Below are 18657 nucleotides of genomic sequence, written 5' to 3' on the forward strand. Positions count from 1 at the left end.
CACTCGCCGCGTGATGGGATCGAGAACTGCCCATCACAACAGTAGCCGATGGGTAAATTCTTCCCCCGCAACGCTACTCGCAATGTCACTGTTGCTGTTTTTTCCCCGTCACCCGAACCCCCCAAAATAGCCGAAAAAACCTGCGCAACCTTTCAAATCGGGCACTAAAGGAGCTTTTACAAACACATAAAGCTGGAGGATAAATCAATAAGCTAACAATTAGGTCTGGAACAAAAGTTCCCTCGATAAACCGATAGCGTACCTCGTAACCACAGGCAACCAAGTTTGGGAGGAGTTAGAAGAATAATCATGCGCTGTTTGAAATCTAGTTCAGTACAAGTTCGCTAAAGAAAAGAGAAAACTAGCAAAATATCATGAAAAAGTATCAAAGTATTGTTGAAAGTGGTGAAATTGTTGGTATTTACATATCTATCAAAATTGCCACAAAAATACAGTTTTAGTAAATAAAGTATTAATCATACCGCAAACACGTTGGAAAGTATGCGCGCATGGATATCTCACAACTCGTACCAAGTGCTTCGCCCATTTAACTAATGTGTATGCAGTGAATGTGAATGGAGATAAGACGCTGTTGCTGTAACATGTGTTCAGGGGGTAAGGGAACGAACAGGTTCAATACGGAAGACGGATTTATGTCTCAGGATATGCGCTAAAATGGAGCTACATATATCTAGACGACCGTCGATATCTTCTTGACGTTAGATTCCACGGAATTCTAACGCTAGATGCCGTAGGATCAGCCATCTTGTCCTTTTTCTGCCATGCCAGTGGATATTAATCACTGAAAACATGCACAGTAAGTTTCTCGCGCACTTTGTTACATGTATACTGTTTACCTGAGATTGTTCGTGGAGATCACTGTATCCAGTGTACACACTGAACGTAGTGGCACCGGTGTTTTCGCCGTGAATGGAGATCGATGGCTGGCACGGCCCCCCGCGCTGAAGGGGGATGTGTCTGTCTGGTTTTACAGGTGTATGTGTGATTTAGTCAAAGAGATTTTCGGAATGATCCTGCCAAATTCGACATAATTATTGCTATAGAGTAAGAGATCACCGAATATAGTTTGCATACGTGGACACATACTGTAAGTTCAAAGGGATATTCAGCATTTTGTCACTGATTGATTGATAGAGTACAGTTGTATGATCAAAGATTGAATCTTAATCAGTGGAGGGTGGAGTATGCAAGTTGAAGGTTCGCGTTCGTTGTAGTCGACATTTTTTTTAATTCTTTATTAAATTCTTTATGTAAACACAATGAAGTAACTATGTTATTGTAGTGTGAATATTGCTTCTTTCAGAATTGTTTTGAATTTGGAAAAAAAATGTCCTACCCATAAATATTGAAGCCAAATCATTGTCAAAATAATGATTTGTTTAATATGTAGTGACATAATAAAAGAATATTTCTGCAAATATCATCGATAGAATAATGAATGTGGGAGAACTATATGCCCATAAAGTATAACAGGTAGATTATGTATGAACATTATACTCAGTAAGGAAAGGAAAGAAAAGGAAAAGAAAGGAAAAGGAAGGATGAGATTGTTGTAGACCAGATGAGCAAGAACTGGGAGCCAGTGAAACAATGTTCAGCATTCTTCAAGAATCTCAGATAAGGTCACGCAGTATATCCCTAGAGGTCTATATGAAGTCATTCAGTGCACTACTGCTTTGATATCTTGTATTCGATACTCTGCTACAATTGTATATACGCTGAAGTTATACTGTTACCTTTGATGGACCAAGTGAGTATCATACTCACAATGTTGTCATCTTCCGTCATCCATGCATCCATCTATCTATTTATCTGTTTGTTTATCTTCGACTTTGATTTGCACTTCCTAAGTTCCTATCTATGTATATATCTCTATGTTCCTATCTGTATATGTTTATGAATTGTTATATATTTGGATTCATTTCTCACTGTATTTGTCTCTCAAACAGAATATCGCATCTTGGGGAAGAAAGGTGAGGGCACCTTTTCAGAAGTGCTGAAGTGCCAGCAAATACAAGATGGAACGTATTATGCATGTAAAAAGATGAAGCAGAATTATCAGAGGTATGCCCATTTATCGTTGTACATGCTATACTTACACTACAGTTTACATATACCGTACTGTAGCGCGTGGATTGAAGGGTGTAATAACAGCATTAAATACTTCCCAGATGATGACAGGTTTGACTAGTGGTTGTAGAACATACAGTTAACTGTATATTTGTATCATGGCTGGCGGAACCATGGGGCCATGGGGGCTTGGGTCCCCACACTTTTTGTGCCACCATACAGAGGAATACATAAGGTGTTATCACTTTGGGCCCCCACACTTTTTTTAACCTGGAAGTACGTAAGTAAAATAGGCCCTAGCTACAGTGTAGAGATCTTGAAGTGTGAGCACGATGAGGTTATGTTTTTCCACTGAAGACCTTTTTTTTTTTTGCTTGTCAGCTGAAAAAACCTGGAAATGGAAGGAGGGGAGAGAGGAGCTGAGGACCTTTGTTTTTTTTTTTGTGTGTGTGTGTCACTGAAGAAACCCGGAAATGGAAGGAGGGGAGAGAGGAGCTGAGGACCTTTTTTTTTTTTTTTTTTTTTTTTTTTGTTAGCTCATGAAACCCGGAAGTGGGCCCCCACACTTTTGAAAACACTTCGCCGGCCCTGCTGTACTGTCCTTTTTCAGGGCGGGGGGTTCACTTTTCACTTGATACAGTGCACCCGTGTTATAACTAACAGGGTTATAATGAAATTCTCATTCAAAATGAAGCAAAAATGCCCTAAAATTATCACTCATATATCTCAGCATACTTTACTGTTTGGCTATGACAAAATTTTGGGATCAAGTTTGTGGACATTGGCTACTAACATCAAGGAGGGGAGAGAGGAGCTGAGGACCTTTTTTTTTTTTTTGCTTGTTAGCTCATGAAACCCTGAAGTGGGCCCCCACGCTTTTGAAAACGTTCCGCCGGCCCTGTAGTGAACAGGCTCAGAGGCATATATAAAAGTACTTGTGATATACAGTATGTAATAGTTATGTACACTGTACATACAAATCTAAAATGCTGTACATATTAAAGTCGTTTGTATATTGCATTCATTTATAGTGTACATTATGAGGTAGATTAACTGATGGCATCTGGTATACCATGGATTCCTATACTCAGATGGTTGTATTCAAGGGTCAATACAGAAGAAAAATCATGTGCACATTAGAAGTACACACTGTATGTTTTGATTCTGTAATAGTCATTGATCATCAATGACTTGATATAAATTCAATACTGAGATGATACTGTAAGCTTGGGGATTATGATTAATGATTTTGTTTTCGTTTTACACAAATTGATGGAAGGAGAGTCCATCACACATCCCTTTTGTATTGAAGGTGCAATCAGTTCGTGCAGCATAGCAGATCCATTTGTGCTGCGTTTCATCATTAATTTTGTTGTCCTCCATTTTGTCAACTGGTGATCAATAATGCAAGCATTTGCTGGTCTGCCTCAATGCCCCATTCTCCCAAGAGCATTGATCTTGGCACGCAAAGATCCTTGATGTCTTAACCAGAAATCAAGGCTGCATGACAGAAAATCTTCTGTGATATATGGGGTCGAGCAAAAGTACAAGTACTCTTCTGATGCTCCATATTCCCTCTGGTTTTTTAACATTTTAACATGTCGTGATATGAAGTACAGTGTATTAGATAGTTAGATATAACATTTTGTGTCAAGTTCTACTTCATCTCTTATGATAATTGCATTGTTATCTCTGAACAAAAGCACTTAGTTTAAAAAGGGGAAAGAAGCAACTGCCCCTTCGATGACCGCGTTTACAGTGCGGGGCCGGGCTGGGCCGCGGCTCGGCCACGGCCGAACCCGGCCTCAATTGCGTGGCCGAGCCTCGCAATTTTGTCAGTTTACACTGCTGGGCTCGGCCAAGCTTTTAATTCAAACCTTTCAATATTTTGTTGTAGTGGCACTCTGCTTGTAAACAAACGCAATTTGGTATTGTCTGGCTTTCAGACCCTTTGCCAACTGAATTCCGTGGCGACAAAGTCACCGTTCGGGCAAAGGCCTTTGCCGAAGGAAAAAATCCTTTGCAGGACAAAACCACCTTAAACTATATTAGTTTTCGACGTTGAGGGGGTTAATATCCTGAATAGCGAAAGATACAGGCAGAGGGTTTGGAAGCCAGACTAAAATTGGCCGCGCATTTGGCCCAGTTTGCGTTTACACTGAGAAAAGGCCGGGCTCGGCCGCGGCTCAGCCGCGGCCGAGACCACCTCCAGAGCGAGGCCAAATGCGAGGCCAATTTTGGCCTCGCATTTGGCCTTTTGCGCGTTTACACTGAAGCGGGGCTGGGCTCGGCCGCTGCCGAGCCGCGGCCGAGCCTTGCACTGTAGACGGGGTCTAAAATCCCTGCTGTTTTCAGCTAGTCAGTAATGATACAGTGCATGTTCAAAAGGTAACAGTTTATATGTTGATTTCATGAAACTGACTTGGAGTCATGTGTAACTACATGTACACTGTAACAATAGTTACAGTTGCGTTAAACAAATACATACTGCTACTGAACGTTTTCGACATGCACTCTTCGGAGTAGAAACCGCACGTATGAAGAGTGCACGTCGAAAACGTTCAGTAGCAGTATGTATTTGTTTAACGCAATTTTGAAGTTTTGTACCACCAAGCATCTCTTTGTATATCTCAAGAATAGTTACAGTGTACACCATCACACATAGGTGCACTTTTTCAGTTCTCTGCTTCCCATCATATTACATGTGCATACTCAAATGTAATGTATCTATTATTCATGCCCATTTGCACACAGTTGTTTCATGACAATGGCCTTTATGAAACTTGGTTTAGAGCCAGGTGTACAACTTACACTTATATTTTGCTGTTGTCATAGTAACAAAGAGCTTTTCAATATACATGTATTTATGCTTGAGCACTCTGTCCTTGAGAGCGCTGTTGCGTATGATAAGATTTGTGATGTGAAAATATGAATTAAAGAGACGCCATGAAGAAATGAAGGCATCAATCGATGTCTAGAATTCAGGGGAAATTTCCCTCAAATTTTAAAGAAGTTTGGATCCTGTTTTTGAAATTTGTCTGTTTCAAAGTTGTTTTTGCGCATTATTATTTCTACCTCCGCCAAGGGAGGAGAGGTTATGTTTTCATTACCGTTGGTTTATTTGTTTGTTTGTCTGTGTGCAAAATAACTCAAAAAATTGTGCACGGATTTGGATGAAACTTGCAGAAAAGGTTGAGAATGACACAAGGAACAGATGATTAAATTTTGGTAGTGATGCGGAAATTTTGATGGATTTTATGAAGGATTTTCAATATTTTGGCAGGTAGGGTCAATGAACTTGGGAGTTCAAGCTGCGCATTTTTTAGGTTTTTATGCGCCCACTAAAGTGCATGCTCCAGTTTCTGCTAGGGCGAGGCATGCCGCACAGCTGAGGGCTTATGACTTAACAAAGGCTTTTATATTGTGAAATTGGGCGATTTTTCAGTGGGTGGTAATCACTGATCTCTATAAAAGAGCAAGATCATCGGTGGAAGGGTGCTTTTGTTGTTATTATTATGATTATCATTATTGCCGATATCATCATCATCATCATTGCTGTTAGTTAATGTAATTGATAGATTAAACGAGATTTAAATGAAATTTAACATTGAAGTTTAATCATAATTCTACGAAGTACTAAGCCTAATATGAGGAATCATGTCTGGGTTGTACACCTGTCACCGATCAGAGAACGCCACACATTCAAAGTATTGTGTCCTTATTCAGATGCAAATGAGTACCTGTTCATGTAGTGTGTATAAGTAGCCTGCTCACATCCGTACACGTCAGTATTTAAAGTCAGACTCATTCAACCACAGTAAGAAGGGGCGGGCAAGAAATTCATTCTCACCATCACAACTCAGTGCAATTCATGGATTACTTAGCACTCATTCACGTCAGGAGACGGGATGAACCGTATTATCGGGTGGGACATGATTCCTCATATTAGGCTTAGTACTAGGTGTTTCAAAAAACATTTCCCACTTTTGATCATTAATAATTCTGAAACTGTTCATTCGATAAAACTGTCATTGATATGAGTAATAGCTGAATAGTGTACAATTTTGTTGAAGGTAATTTGAATGTGAAAGCATAAATCAGTTTCATTAAATCTAAGATTGATTTTGAAGTAAGGTTTCAGATTTTGGTCAAATTTTAACCCTCTGTACAAAAATAAACTTTACACAGAAACCAATGATGTGTATGTGAGTGTGTGCTGACAATGGCCCTGAACAATAGACATGCCTGAACCACCTGTTGACGGGGCGTCAGTCTCGCGCTCCCTGGCACATGAATGCTTAATCAATAATTCATGTTGATTGCCCTGGGCACTGCTAGTCTGAATTCATGCTCGGTAAAGGGTAAAATGCATGCACATGGAAAAAGTAAGCACATGTTTCCATGTGCTTGCAAACACCATATTTCATTCCAGCTGGCAATCATTTTCAAATTTTGCTTCACATATCACTAAATTTGGGATATAATCAAGCATTTAATGATCTAAAGTTCCTCATTTTTATACAACTGTCTATGTATACTAATTAAATAGTCTGACAAATTTTCGCTTTTTCGATAAAAAGAGATCATTTTTGGTAAAGAGTTCAGCAGCATTTATCATTGGGGCGATTTGTTTCACAGTAAATTTATTTAAGGCTCCATATACACAAGAGTGTATACTCTAATTGATTTTCTTTTCTTCCTGTCACCATGTTTACGATAGAACAGAAGGTATTCATTGTAATTTCGTTTTTCAGAAGTAGGGAGAGGACTGTCGCGACTCAAAGACAGTATCGGCAGGTGTTTGACTTTACACAGATACTGCCAGAGCCTGAATAAAGACTAGTTGTGACAGTGGAATTTCTCATGAATAAATAATGAAGCATTCAAACCCTGGCCATTGTTCAGGACCATTGTCAGGTGTTAACCACACACTCCCATACACACCCATTGACCACTGTGCAAAGTGAAATTTTGTACAGAGGGTTGAAAATAGAGCAAAATCTGGAACCTAACTGTGAAATTAATCATGGATTTCATGAAACTGATTTATGCTTTCATATTCAAACCACCTTCAACCAAATTGTACAGTATTCAGCTATCACTCACATCAAGGACAATGGTATCTGATATATAGTTTATGAATTATTAAGAATCAAAAGTGGGAAATGTTTTTTGAAACACCTAGTACTTCGTAGAATTATGATTAAACTTCAATGTTAAATTTCATTTAAATCTTGTTTAATCTATCAATTCTACTTCGTACAGCCTAATTTATTCGGAATCATGTCTGGGATTTCAAAGACGATGGTTGAATGAGACTCAGCAAGCAGAGTAATTATTTTGTTCGGGCATGATCAAACTTTATTCATGCAGGGGCTCCATTGCCCGTCTTATGACTCATGAGATTGAGAAAGGCAAAAAATAACATGACTCTTACTCGAGAGATGAAATATCAAGTGACTTTTTCTTCAGTTCAATAGGCTTCTGATAAAATCTCGCGAAAGTTCTAGCAGAGCTCCATCCTGCTGTGGAAAGTATTGTGTCTATATCCGTCCCGCCTCTTAGAGCGGCACTCGTAGAGGCGGCGCGAGTACTGTGCCCTTTATATGTAGCTGTGTCGATACCGGCTGACTGGAGGACGCCTTTAAGCCATCGGCTAATCGTTTGGGGGGAAACGTTGCGATGAGGGCGATTGACAGAGAGAATGAGGTACCGATTCCCGCTTCGAAAACTTGCCGTCCTGCGAAGATATTCGCGTAACGTTTGGAGAACGCAGATACGGTCGTCCTCTGGGTATGCTGACAACTGTATCGCCGTAGCGAGTTTCCCGGGCCTGCTAGTTTTAGTGATGTGGTTAACTGAAAAGGTGACTGATGAACTCGAGACCGATGAGTCATGTGGAACTATGTAGGCTATAGTATGTGCTCTCTGACTGGAGACGAGGGCAATGAGCATGACGAGTTTGTGAGACAACTGTTCGAGTGAAATCTTGTCGTTAGGGCTGAGCGTGCGAAGGTAATTCAAAACCACGGCGACGTCCCAGGTATATCGAGGTCGCGGTGGTCTAGAGTTGAAGACCCCTCTCATGAATCTCGTTACGAGTGGGTGTGATCCGACTGGATGGCCGTCACACGGGAGCAGAAACGAAGATAATGAGCTGCGTAAACTATTCAGAGTGCTGTATGCTGCGCCAGCGTGAAACTCCTCCGCCAGAAAATTAAGAACGATGCTTACATCCGAGCAAAGTGGATCGCTTTTCCACGTACAACAGAAATGGCGCCATCTCCTGTATGCCGAGTTATAGCACCTCCGAGTTGACTGTCTCCATGACCGCATGATGATCTCGGAAGCTGCATGTGAAAGGCCTCTGATGCGTAGGCGTTCCCGGACACATGACATGCCGCTAACGTCAGGTGATGTGATAGCGGATGTTGGCTGTCGGAGGAAGGGAGAGATAAAATTCGGTTAGCGGGAGGCAGAATCACTGGGTGGTCTACTAGCATGCTCATTAGCTTGGGATACCAACTTTGTGTCTTCCACAAAGGAAAAACTATGATGGCCTGAGCCTGATCATTAGACAATTTCCGTAGAATTTTACTCATTAGGCAGAAGGGAGGAAAGATGTAGCTGCGAAAGCGCCCCCAATCGAGGCAGAATGCGTCGGTTGCCATGGCTTCGGGATCAGGACGCCAAGAAACAAAGGGAGTCATGCGAAAGTTCAGGCGCGATGCAAATAAGTCTACCTCTGGTGTGAAAAATAGTTCAGAGAGTGAGTCGAAAATATGCGCTGCGAGCATCCATTCAGTATTCAAATTAAATGTGCGCGAGTAGCCGTCTGCTATTGAATTCTCAACGCCGGGAATGTGTACGGTGGACAGCCAGATGTTTCTGTCTAGACACCAGAGCCAGATTGTGCGCGAGATATTATGTAACTCGGGGGAATGGCAAGTCCCGAAGTGATTAATGCACGACACTACTGAAACATTGTCCGATTTAACACGAATGTTAATGCCAGATTCGTTTGAACATAGTGATTGGAGGGCAAAAAGAACTGCGAGCAATTCGAGATTGTTAATGTGGAGATTCCTTTCTCCGGAGCTCCATTGTCCGTGCGTGCTGCGCTTGTTAGTCGGGCAGTAGACGCCCCAGCCTTCGAGAGATGCATCTGTCTCGAATTCCAGGTCAATGTTCCGCATGATAGGCGAAAATGAGTTACTTGAATTCGATGCCCACCACTGGAGGGCATGACGTGCCTTATCTGACAGGGAAATGATAGCTTCAAAATCCCCTTGATTGCATTGCAAAGCAATATTTTTCTCAATTTCAAGATCCCTCCGAAAAATGGCCCCATAAGGAACAGCGATTTCCGCTGCAAGGACGAGCCCAATAGCGCGAGATAGCGAGCGTATCTTCGTTGTCCGTTTATTTATCAAAGAAATGCATGTTTGGATAATAGTGTCGCTCCTTCTTTCTGGGAGGCTGATTGTCATTGTTACTGAATCTATAATGAAGCCCAGAAACTCAACATTAGTGCGGGGCTCGCACACGGACTTTTCCTTGTTAATGACGAATCCAAGTGACTCAAAAAGTTCGATTCGGTTCTTAACATTCGCCGTACAGTCGTCATAGCTACGAGCGATTAATAGGGCGTCATCGATGTAGTTACATGATACATCTCCTAAATTGCGGAGGGCAGCTATTGGGGGTTTTAGTACTTTTGTGAACACCCGGGGGGCACTGCTCAGTCCAAAAGGCAGAACGCGAAACTGAAACAGTTTGCCCTTCCAATGAAAGCGAAGAAATTGTCTATGTTCTGGTGCTATCGGTATGCTAAAATACGCATCTTTCAAATCGATAGACGCGAAAAAACAATTTGGTTCTACAAGGAGGAGTGCCGATTCAAAAGTCTCCATTTTGAAATGATGATATGAAACAAACTTGTTCAGGCCTTTCAGATTAATGACGGGCCTAAAAGATCCATCTTTTTTAGGCGTTATGAAAATATTAGATACGAACTCCCCGTCTTGGTGGAGGCATGGCTCAATAGCGTTCTTATTGAGAAGCTTCGTAATTTCATGGTCGATAATGGTAGTTTCACGAGGTGAAAAACTTATTTCGTTTGGAACGAAGTTTTGAAAAGGCAATTGGTCAAATTCAATATGGTGGTGTTGTATAGCGTCTAAGACCCACTGGTCAGACGTAATCAGCTTCCAACTATCCGCAAATTGAGCCAGCCTACCTCCCACGACCGGGGGAGGCGAAGTTTTTGAAGGCAATTTACTCACTCCGTCCTGTGGACGAGTTACTTGTCCGGCCTCGGGTTGTCTCTGCCTGGACGGCCGCGATATGTCGGCGCCCGTCGGCCGCTGAAGTTTGGGTGCTGCCTGGGTGGAAACCTCGGAGAGGAGGGAACGTCGCTCCTCCGTTGCGGGTACGGATCGTATCGTCCGGCGTGCCCGGGGTGTCTCCTCGGGTAGGCGCCCCTATACGCCTGCCTGAAGCTCCTCTTAGGGAGACTGGTGTTGCGAACACTCAGTCCCAGCTTCTCGGTGTCACGAAGTTCTTTACACTTTTGTGGGAGGTCGTCCCCGAACAGAAACGTGGATGGTTTCTGCGCCATCTCTTCGGAACACAGCGGGCGGAACGCCGGGCTTAATTTGGGTCGGATGAAATCCCTGCGTTTCGCATTCAGCTCGACGTTTGCTGCTCCGATTAGGGCGATACCATCAAGAATGAGTTTGGACGCCCGGGAGGAAAGGGGCGTATTTTGCGATAGCAGCTCGTCCGCTGCTCTCGCAAGGGGCGTCGTTGCCGTCAAAAAAAGGGACTGCACCTTTTGTAGTTTCGAATCTGTCACTCGTGATTCGGTTTTTAGTACGTGCCATACTTCTGGGTTAACCCTGCAAGTGGAAACGGCATCGCAGTTGGCAGGCCTTGGATATGACTCCTGCTTAGATTTCAGAGTGGATTCTTTCAGTTTCACCCGAATGAGTTTGTTCACGATATTAGCGAGCCTGTCGCTCACTGCTGCTCCAACGGGTTCGCTCTGGTGATCCACCATATCAGAGAACTCGCCGAGAACCCCGCTGTCCTGCTGAACCAGATCTTCAATTTCCATGTCGATGTCGTCGTCACGGGGTGGTTGCTCTTGCGGTGCTGGAGGGGCTTGGGTGTCCAGCAAGGACATGACCGTGGACTGCAGTGTGGAAACGGCAGTTGCGAGTTCTGAGAAGCGAGACGCGGAGCAGGCTTCGTTGGGGGGTGCGCCCAACGCCGCCGGTGCAGTCATCTGGGCGGGGATCGCGCCCGCCAGAGAGCCAGCAGGGATCACGCCTGCTGAAATGGTTGGGGCAGGGATAGCGCCTGCCGCTGTAGTTACAGCAGATGCTTCGGGGGGATGCGCCCCTGCCTGTGGGCACGTCTTCTTGCTCCGGCCCTTGGGACCTCTCAGCTTGCCTCCTGAGTTCTCGTTCACCAGCTGCATGTCGCTCGGTATTGGGGAGCACGGTTCGTTGAGCAGCCGCTCAATATCGCCTTGCAGGTCTTCCATCTCAAAGTTCTTCTGGTCGGCCACAAAATGTACACTGACGTGTACGGATGTGAGCAGGCTACTTATACACACTACATGAACAGGTACTCATTTGCATCTGAATAAGGACACAATACTTTGAATGTGTGGCGTTCTCTGATCGGTGACAGGTGTACAACCCAGACATGATTCCGAATAAATTAGGCTGTACGAAGTAGAATTGCAGTTATTTTGGTGGTGGATTATTTTGTGTAGACAATACCAAAAGCATGTGAGAAGAAAATGTAACCAAGGTGTACTTCTCATACATGTAGAAACTTTCAATCTATTTATAATGAATTTTATCTCTTTTTCCTCTACCATCTGTAGCCTGGAACAGGTGAATAATCTGAGGGAGATCCAGGCCATGAAGAGACTGAGTCCACATGCCAACATCTTGGAACTCAAAGAAGTCATTTTGTGAGTATCAGAACAGTGTGAGAAGTCTCAAACCTGCATTTTAACCTGTTGAATACTACATGTAGTTCCGAGTATTGACCGATACGGGTTCGTTGAGGGCAGCAGACATTTCATGGCACTGGGCGCAGCCATAGTGGGTGTCTGAGCCGACCCCCCCCTGCTCTCCCCCACCCTGGGCAACATGTTTATCACGCACTTGTAACAAAGGTTCGCGCACTAAGCAAGCTTTTACGCACTCAGTACGAGACGCCCATTGGCTAAAGCAGTTTTTCATTCTGCGCGCGTGCTAATGTAGGGAGAGGGGTGGGGAATGGGAAGGGGGGGGGTCGGCTAAGACACCCACTATGGCTGCGCCCATGCCCAAAATACACATAGCGCATCACAGAATCGGTCAATACTCGGGCAGGTGTCCATGGGAAGTGCGTGTTGTAGCAAAATCAGCCCATCCTCAATGGGTTGAACAGAATTCCCATAGAGATGAGCAGTATTAAACATAATAGTATATAAAAAAAAATCAAATAAATAAATGCACATTCATTCCCAAGTTTGGTATCTGCTTTGTACCATTGTGTTTTAATTCCTCATACACTTCGTACACATCATTATATTATATGTTGTTATACATTTGCGCAATTTTATCTCAAATTGACTGTTGTGTTAAACTTTTTTTTTTTTTTTTGCGAAATCAAATGGAATATAAAACCTGAATACGAAATGTGGAATATGGAGCATGAATAGAAAGAATAAAAAAATAGAGCATTTATTTTGTTTTGTATGTATGCATGTGTTTGTGTGCATGCACCTAATAATTGTAGAACTACCATGCAGTACCATATGCAGTGCTACTTTCTTCAAACTGGTGAAAATTTTTTGTGTTTCTTTTTTTCCCCTTCACCAATAAAGTTCAGTCCCTCTAAATTTGAATGAAAGCAACTTACGCATCCAATTGGATGGATTTTGTAGAGGGTTCACCTTGTAGCTCCATGCTTTAATCAACCACAAATACAGTACCGTACTGTAACTTCATATTGAACATTGCAGTTCTTGTAAAGCTTGCATTTGGTATTATTATCTTGTAATCCCCTCCCCCTCCCCCCCCCCCCCCCCAGATTTTTTTTTTCTCTCTTGCTCTGCAATGTGAGTTGAGGCCAGGAAGCTCAGTCTTTTATTTACAGGTGCTAGACCTTGAGAGCAAGAAGGCTGCCAATTTAGAGAACAAATTGTTTCTATAGGATATTATGCAGGTGGAAGATGAGGCTTGGGGTACTAAGACCAGCTCTATGTAATATCACTGCATGCTTAACTTGGGCGATGTTGATTGTTTTTGAGTACAATTGTACCTCTTGCCCTGTGGCATTCATGTCTTGGGAGAGGAAAGAACTTTGCTAATGTATGCAATTTTGAAGCAGAAGGAATATATAAGTTTACTGTGTGATGTGTTTGATAAATATATCATAGAATTTATGAAACTTGTGTTAACAGCACTAAAAAAGGGTTAGCATACATTATACTGTGCACAAATACTCAGCGACAAAACCAATTGATACTGATGTTTCTATTTATTATTGATATCTTGTTCCCATTTAGAAGCAAGTAAAAGTGGAGTACAAGTACATTTTTATTAAATTCATGTACTTATATTTGTAAGTTTTTTTTTGTGTGTGATAATGCATCCAAAGGACATACATGTACAGCAGTACATACGTGTAGCATAAACTTCTGTCTGACAAACATCAGTGAATCAATGCTGAGTGTACAACAATTGACAAATGATATGACAAACATTTTCATGTAATGAAAAAAAAAGGCATCAGAAAAATTAGAATAATTAACCATGAATAATATATTTAACTTTGATATCAGAGTTTTGCAGTTTTGCAGAAGCATGCCATTGTGTAATAGAATTCAAGGCATATATTTTCATGATAACTTTGAGACTCAGTTTGCAGCTGAGCATGACAGAAAATACAAAATAGTAATACTGAAGCGCAAATTTAGGTGTGCTTTGTTCATCAAAGCTGTACGTAGCTGGCAAGAAAAGAGGTATAGATCTCCAGCGGCTAGTGCCAATGAAATAATGACACCAGTTGATCCTAGATACAAAGGGAGCGAAATCCTCGCAGCAGGCGGTGGCACTACCTGGCAGATAAAAGAAAGCCACTCTGTTTTGAATAACAAAGCCCACTTCTGTCATAGAAAGCATACTACACAAACTGTGGTACAGGAAAGTGCTGAATAGAGATGTCTCAGTCCTTCCAGGCAGGCTCAAAACAAAAGGCTGGTATTGTAGTTTTCCTGTAAAGTGTGATAATCCACCTGCCTTTGCCATTATGTAAGCTCTGTCCCTAAGAGCAATGAATATTTTCAAATGTATTGTATTTGGCTTGGGAGCTTCAGTTTTTTCTAGTTCCATGGCAGTTATAGTTAACACTGGCATATATATGCGATAAGAATTGTAAAGTTTTTTAAGATGGACCCATCCTCGTTGATTAAAAAGAAAAGCAATTGCAATGGCAGACAGTTTATTGCCCTATCAAATCTATGTAATATTAAATGCATGTATCTTGTTCCATTGATATCATGATATGTACAGTGAAAAAAAAAGAAAGATTCACTGTAATAAAGTAATGCAGTATAACTTTTTTAGATATCTGTAAACTGCATGAAGAATTAAGACAAATCATAATGATGAGATGTAAATCAAGAAAAATGCTTTTACACTATTGATCATTATGAAAGTGCTTCCATGAATTTTTAGATGTGAACATATCTTTTTGGTAGACAATGTACTGTAATTCCAAGGATGAATTGCTTTATAGGCTCCCTTATTGAGAATGGCTTGTTTGCAAGAGTTTGTCTACTAGCACTACAAATCTATGGTACACCAGTATGTGAAAATGCTGTACTTACTGTACTAGTATACAGGCAGTTCTTTGCCATTGTACTGTAAGAGAAAGATGAAAAGATTAATTCCTGCTGTGAAAAACAATAGAAGCAAGAACAGATATTCTGCATTGCTGCCAAATGGACATCTAAAGTCAAATCAACAAGCGTATGAATAATTTACAAGCAAAGAGTATGCATACTTGCTATAATGGTGTGATGAGAGCTGATGTGCTCAAAAGAGAAGAATACATGATATTTACAATGTGTGATGTTTCATCTATGTAGACAGTTTGAGTACTGTATGTTCCAATAAGCATGTTTGATGGAAGAAAGAACTGTGGTCAATATTTGCTTTTCCTGGAGGAGAAGGCTACTGGTCTAAATGTTCACATAGTTTTACAGTCTCGTGTAAACACCAACTCCTACCCTCAAGTTACAGTTGTATAATATTAAAAGTCTGTGCTCATTGTGCATTGTAGACCTGAACATTGGTGCAATGCTGGTACACGTATAACTTCAAGCTTCTCAAACATGGCATGCACAGTACAATCTGCGTACAGCCTGAGTTATTTCATCATTCCATGCAGATCAGGAAAATATATCTCATACAATTGTACCATCTTCACTGTATGTGTTATACTTCTTCTTTTTCTTAAAAAAATATACACTGTAGACTTTCACTGTGATATTTGTGACTGCAGTTGTACCTCATTGAATATTTGGAATGCTTCCACATAGTCCTCTTAATGCCAGATTCGTAGATAGCATGTTTAATTCACTTCTTTGTAGTACTGTATGTATGACCAGTAAAGAGCAATCATGTAGTTGCTTGACAATATTTTATAAATGTTAGGAATATTTTCTTTAGGAATTTCATGTAAGTGAACTTATTTGCAATGAGCGTGATCATTTTATGTTGTACGGTATTTGAAAGATACAGCATTTGCAATTGAAATCTTTAAGTTGTAGTTTTTCATTACATAATATACCATGTTAGGAATGTCTTATGCTATTCCTAAACTTGAGCAAAAGTAATTTTATCATAGAACATGAAAATATTGTACATGAATATGGTGTAGAGTGATTCTGCTGGTCATGTTTAAATTATCAGCTTTGTAGATTTTAAAGAAAAAGTTTTATGCAAACCTGAGTTTGGCATTAACCTGTCTTGAATTACGTGTTTTAAGTTTGCTTCAAAATATGCTTGACAATGTTTCATTCTGTATTTTTACATTAACAGTGACAGGAAAACGGGCAACCTCTCACTAATATGTGAACTGATGGACATGAACATCTATGAACTAATACGAGGTGAGTTAATGTCACAAAGCAGTGACAGAAGGCTTGAGCCAACCGAGAATAAAAAAATTTTATCAAACAATTTTTTTTTTTTTTGCTCCTGGCCAATGTTTTGATCAAGCAATAATTAACTTTCAGAAAACCACCAGAGAAATGTGATACAGCTTTGCAGTCATTATTGTAATTTTTCATGGCTACAAATATGAGAACATTGAATGATTTGTATGATGATATGCTACTGACAAGAGAACAGTATCCATAATTTCAGCTGAACTGACAATGACTTGATTTCTTAGATTTTTTAATGAAAAGTGAGCAGTTCCAAGTACATAAAGTGCCAATCTCATTTGCCTGTGCTTCCTACTTTGTTTGTGTACTTAATTAGTATGAGTGAGAAGGAGAGATTATAAAACAATGTATGTAATTTTATAAATTGTTGTCTGTTCATATAAACGAGAATACTTTGTACTTAGATCTTGTACAGCTGAACATAGAATGAAATTAAAAGATAATCACATTACTGAATTTAAAGTGAAGATGACTTATATCCAAATATTGTGTAATGATGATGAAAATATTAGATTTCGAACACAGTATGCACATTTTGAACTTCAGGTCAAGATATTATGTATAAGTATACTGTGTGTAAAGCATGATGAAATGTAGATTTTGAAAGAAATGGAACAGGCTGTATACACTTGGCAAACATATTGCATGCTTTATCCTATCCGTGACATGGTGTGTGTTGATGTTGTTATGACAGATATGCAAGGCTAAGTGCACTTGGGGAAATCTTAATTGGAGCAGTGCATTAGCTTTCTCCTTGCATTTCATCTTAGACTGGGTACTAATCTGATTTGAAAATACACTGTAATCTGATTTTTTCCAAACATATATACATTTTTTTTTTTTTTTTTTTTTTAGGGAGGAGGCACTACTTACCAGAACAAAAAGTCAAGAACTACATCTTCCAGTTAATCAAGGCACTAGAACACATGCATAGGTAAGTGATAACTGCAGAGTACTACATCTGTATAGTAGTATAGGTATGGAATTTCCTGATGTGGAATTTAATGGAATGAAAATTGTTGGATCTTCTTCTGTGAATAGATCGATGTGAATTTGTATCGGTTTGACTCATATTGCATCTCTGGCAATTAAGAAACTTGAATGTGGCTGATTCTATATGTGCTACTACATAGGTACTCAACAAAGTCCATTAGCATTTTAAATGAAGATTAGAAATACATGATTAAGTTAATGTTTTACAACTATGAATATGATTATTTATGTTACAGCTGATAGCAATCAAATTTTCATTGAAATGACATTTGTGCTGTTGCTTTATAAATATGACAAAAATTATTCTTCAACCATTATATTTGGAATAACTTGTACAGGAACACAAGACACATGTTAAGAAAAAATTCTCCAGAGGGTTACTGTACTCTGACAATTGATCCTCTTTGTTTTTGTGAAGCTACCCGGTACATCACCCAGTTACACTTGAATCAGGTGTTTGCCGCTGTGTGCCATTTGCATTTTTTATACTCCACTGCTTGCCGTATACCAAGTGATGTCTTGTTGCCATGGCGATGGCAAGTCTGCGCCCACGACTTGCACTCTTGTTGCCAGTTCGATGCCATTAGTGTTTTGACTGTTATTTGTTTTTAAATCTTGTATTTGTTTTGTAGAAATGGAATCTTTCACAGAGACGTGAAACCAGAGAACGTCCTTATACGAGTAAGTGCACTTTGTGTGAACCAACTGGATGTAAAGCGATGAGAGTGACTTTGTGAAAAACAGAGATTAGATCGAAGGGGGGATGCTTCAAATCTGTTTATAGACAAATAGTCTTTACTCTCACTAAAATACAGGTTACTGAAAGATTGAGGGTATTTACTTTGACAGTGTTTGTTTCAGCAGATGTGAGTGCATGGAGACATGTGTTACATATGCGCTATGTATTGTAAACGCTGTTATTTTCATGTACAGATATTTTTGCAAATGAGGAGTTCATAGACATTTTCGTGAGATGTTTTCTGTGATTTGACTCCGAGGCTATCATAAGTGCACTAATGCCGGTCTGTTCTCTCCATAGTGCATCAGGTATCAATATTTTTGTATGTTAAATTTGTGGCCCAACAGCGATTCAAGAAATTCACAAAAATTAAACCCTTACAAAATTAAAAGCTTTTACAGTAGCTATTGCAGTGACAACAAGGTCATACACTCTGCTAATTATTAAATCATTATCATTGTAAAACAAATGGCATTGACTTTAGTAAACTAATATAAGTAACTAAGTATTGTCCCTTTTCATGCACTCATGACAGATATAAAGTAAACATTATTGATATAGTTGCATATCATGTCATTTTTGTCAGTGAGAG

The 18657-nt window shown here is 40.4% G+C and overlaps 1 protein-coding gene across 1 annotated transcript in view; it reads left to right on the plus strand.

Annotated features, from left to right (window-relative positions):
* The first annotated feature begins 615 nt into the window (after window positions 1-615).
* The window catches only part of LOC139739071 (MAPK/MAK/MRK overlapping kinase-like), a 39146-nt gene continuing 21104 nt past the window's right edge, over window positions 616-18657 (plus strand). The window contains exons 1-6 of the mRNA XM_071649687.1: window positions 616-817; window positions 1971-2085; window positions 11990-12079; window positions 16206-16276; window positions 17189-17267; window positions 17959-18007. Coding sequence (XP_071505788.1) covers window positions 811-817; window positions 1971-2085; window positions 11990-12079; window positions 16206-16276; window positions 17189-17267; window positions 17959-18007 — 411 coding nt within the window. The 5' untranslated portion in view covers window positions 616-810. The remainder of the gene's footprint in view (window positions 818-1970; window positions 2086-11989; window positions 12080-16205; window positions 16277-17188; window positions 17268-17958; window positions 18008-18657) is intronic.

Source organism: Diadema antillarum, unplaced genomic scaffold (assembly GCF_040938485.1).
Source record: "Diadema antillarum isolate AM-2024a unplaced genomic scaffold, OU_Dant_1.0 scf00000029, whole genome shotgun sequence".
Lineage (NCBI taxonomy): Eukaryota > Metazoa > Echinodermata > Echinoidea > Diadematoida > Diadematidae > Diadema > Diadema antillarum.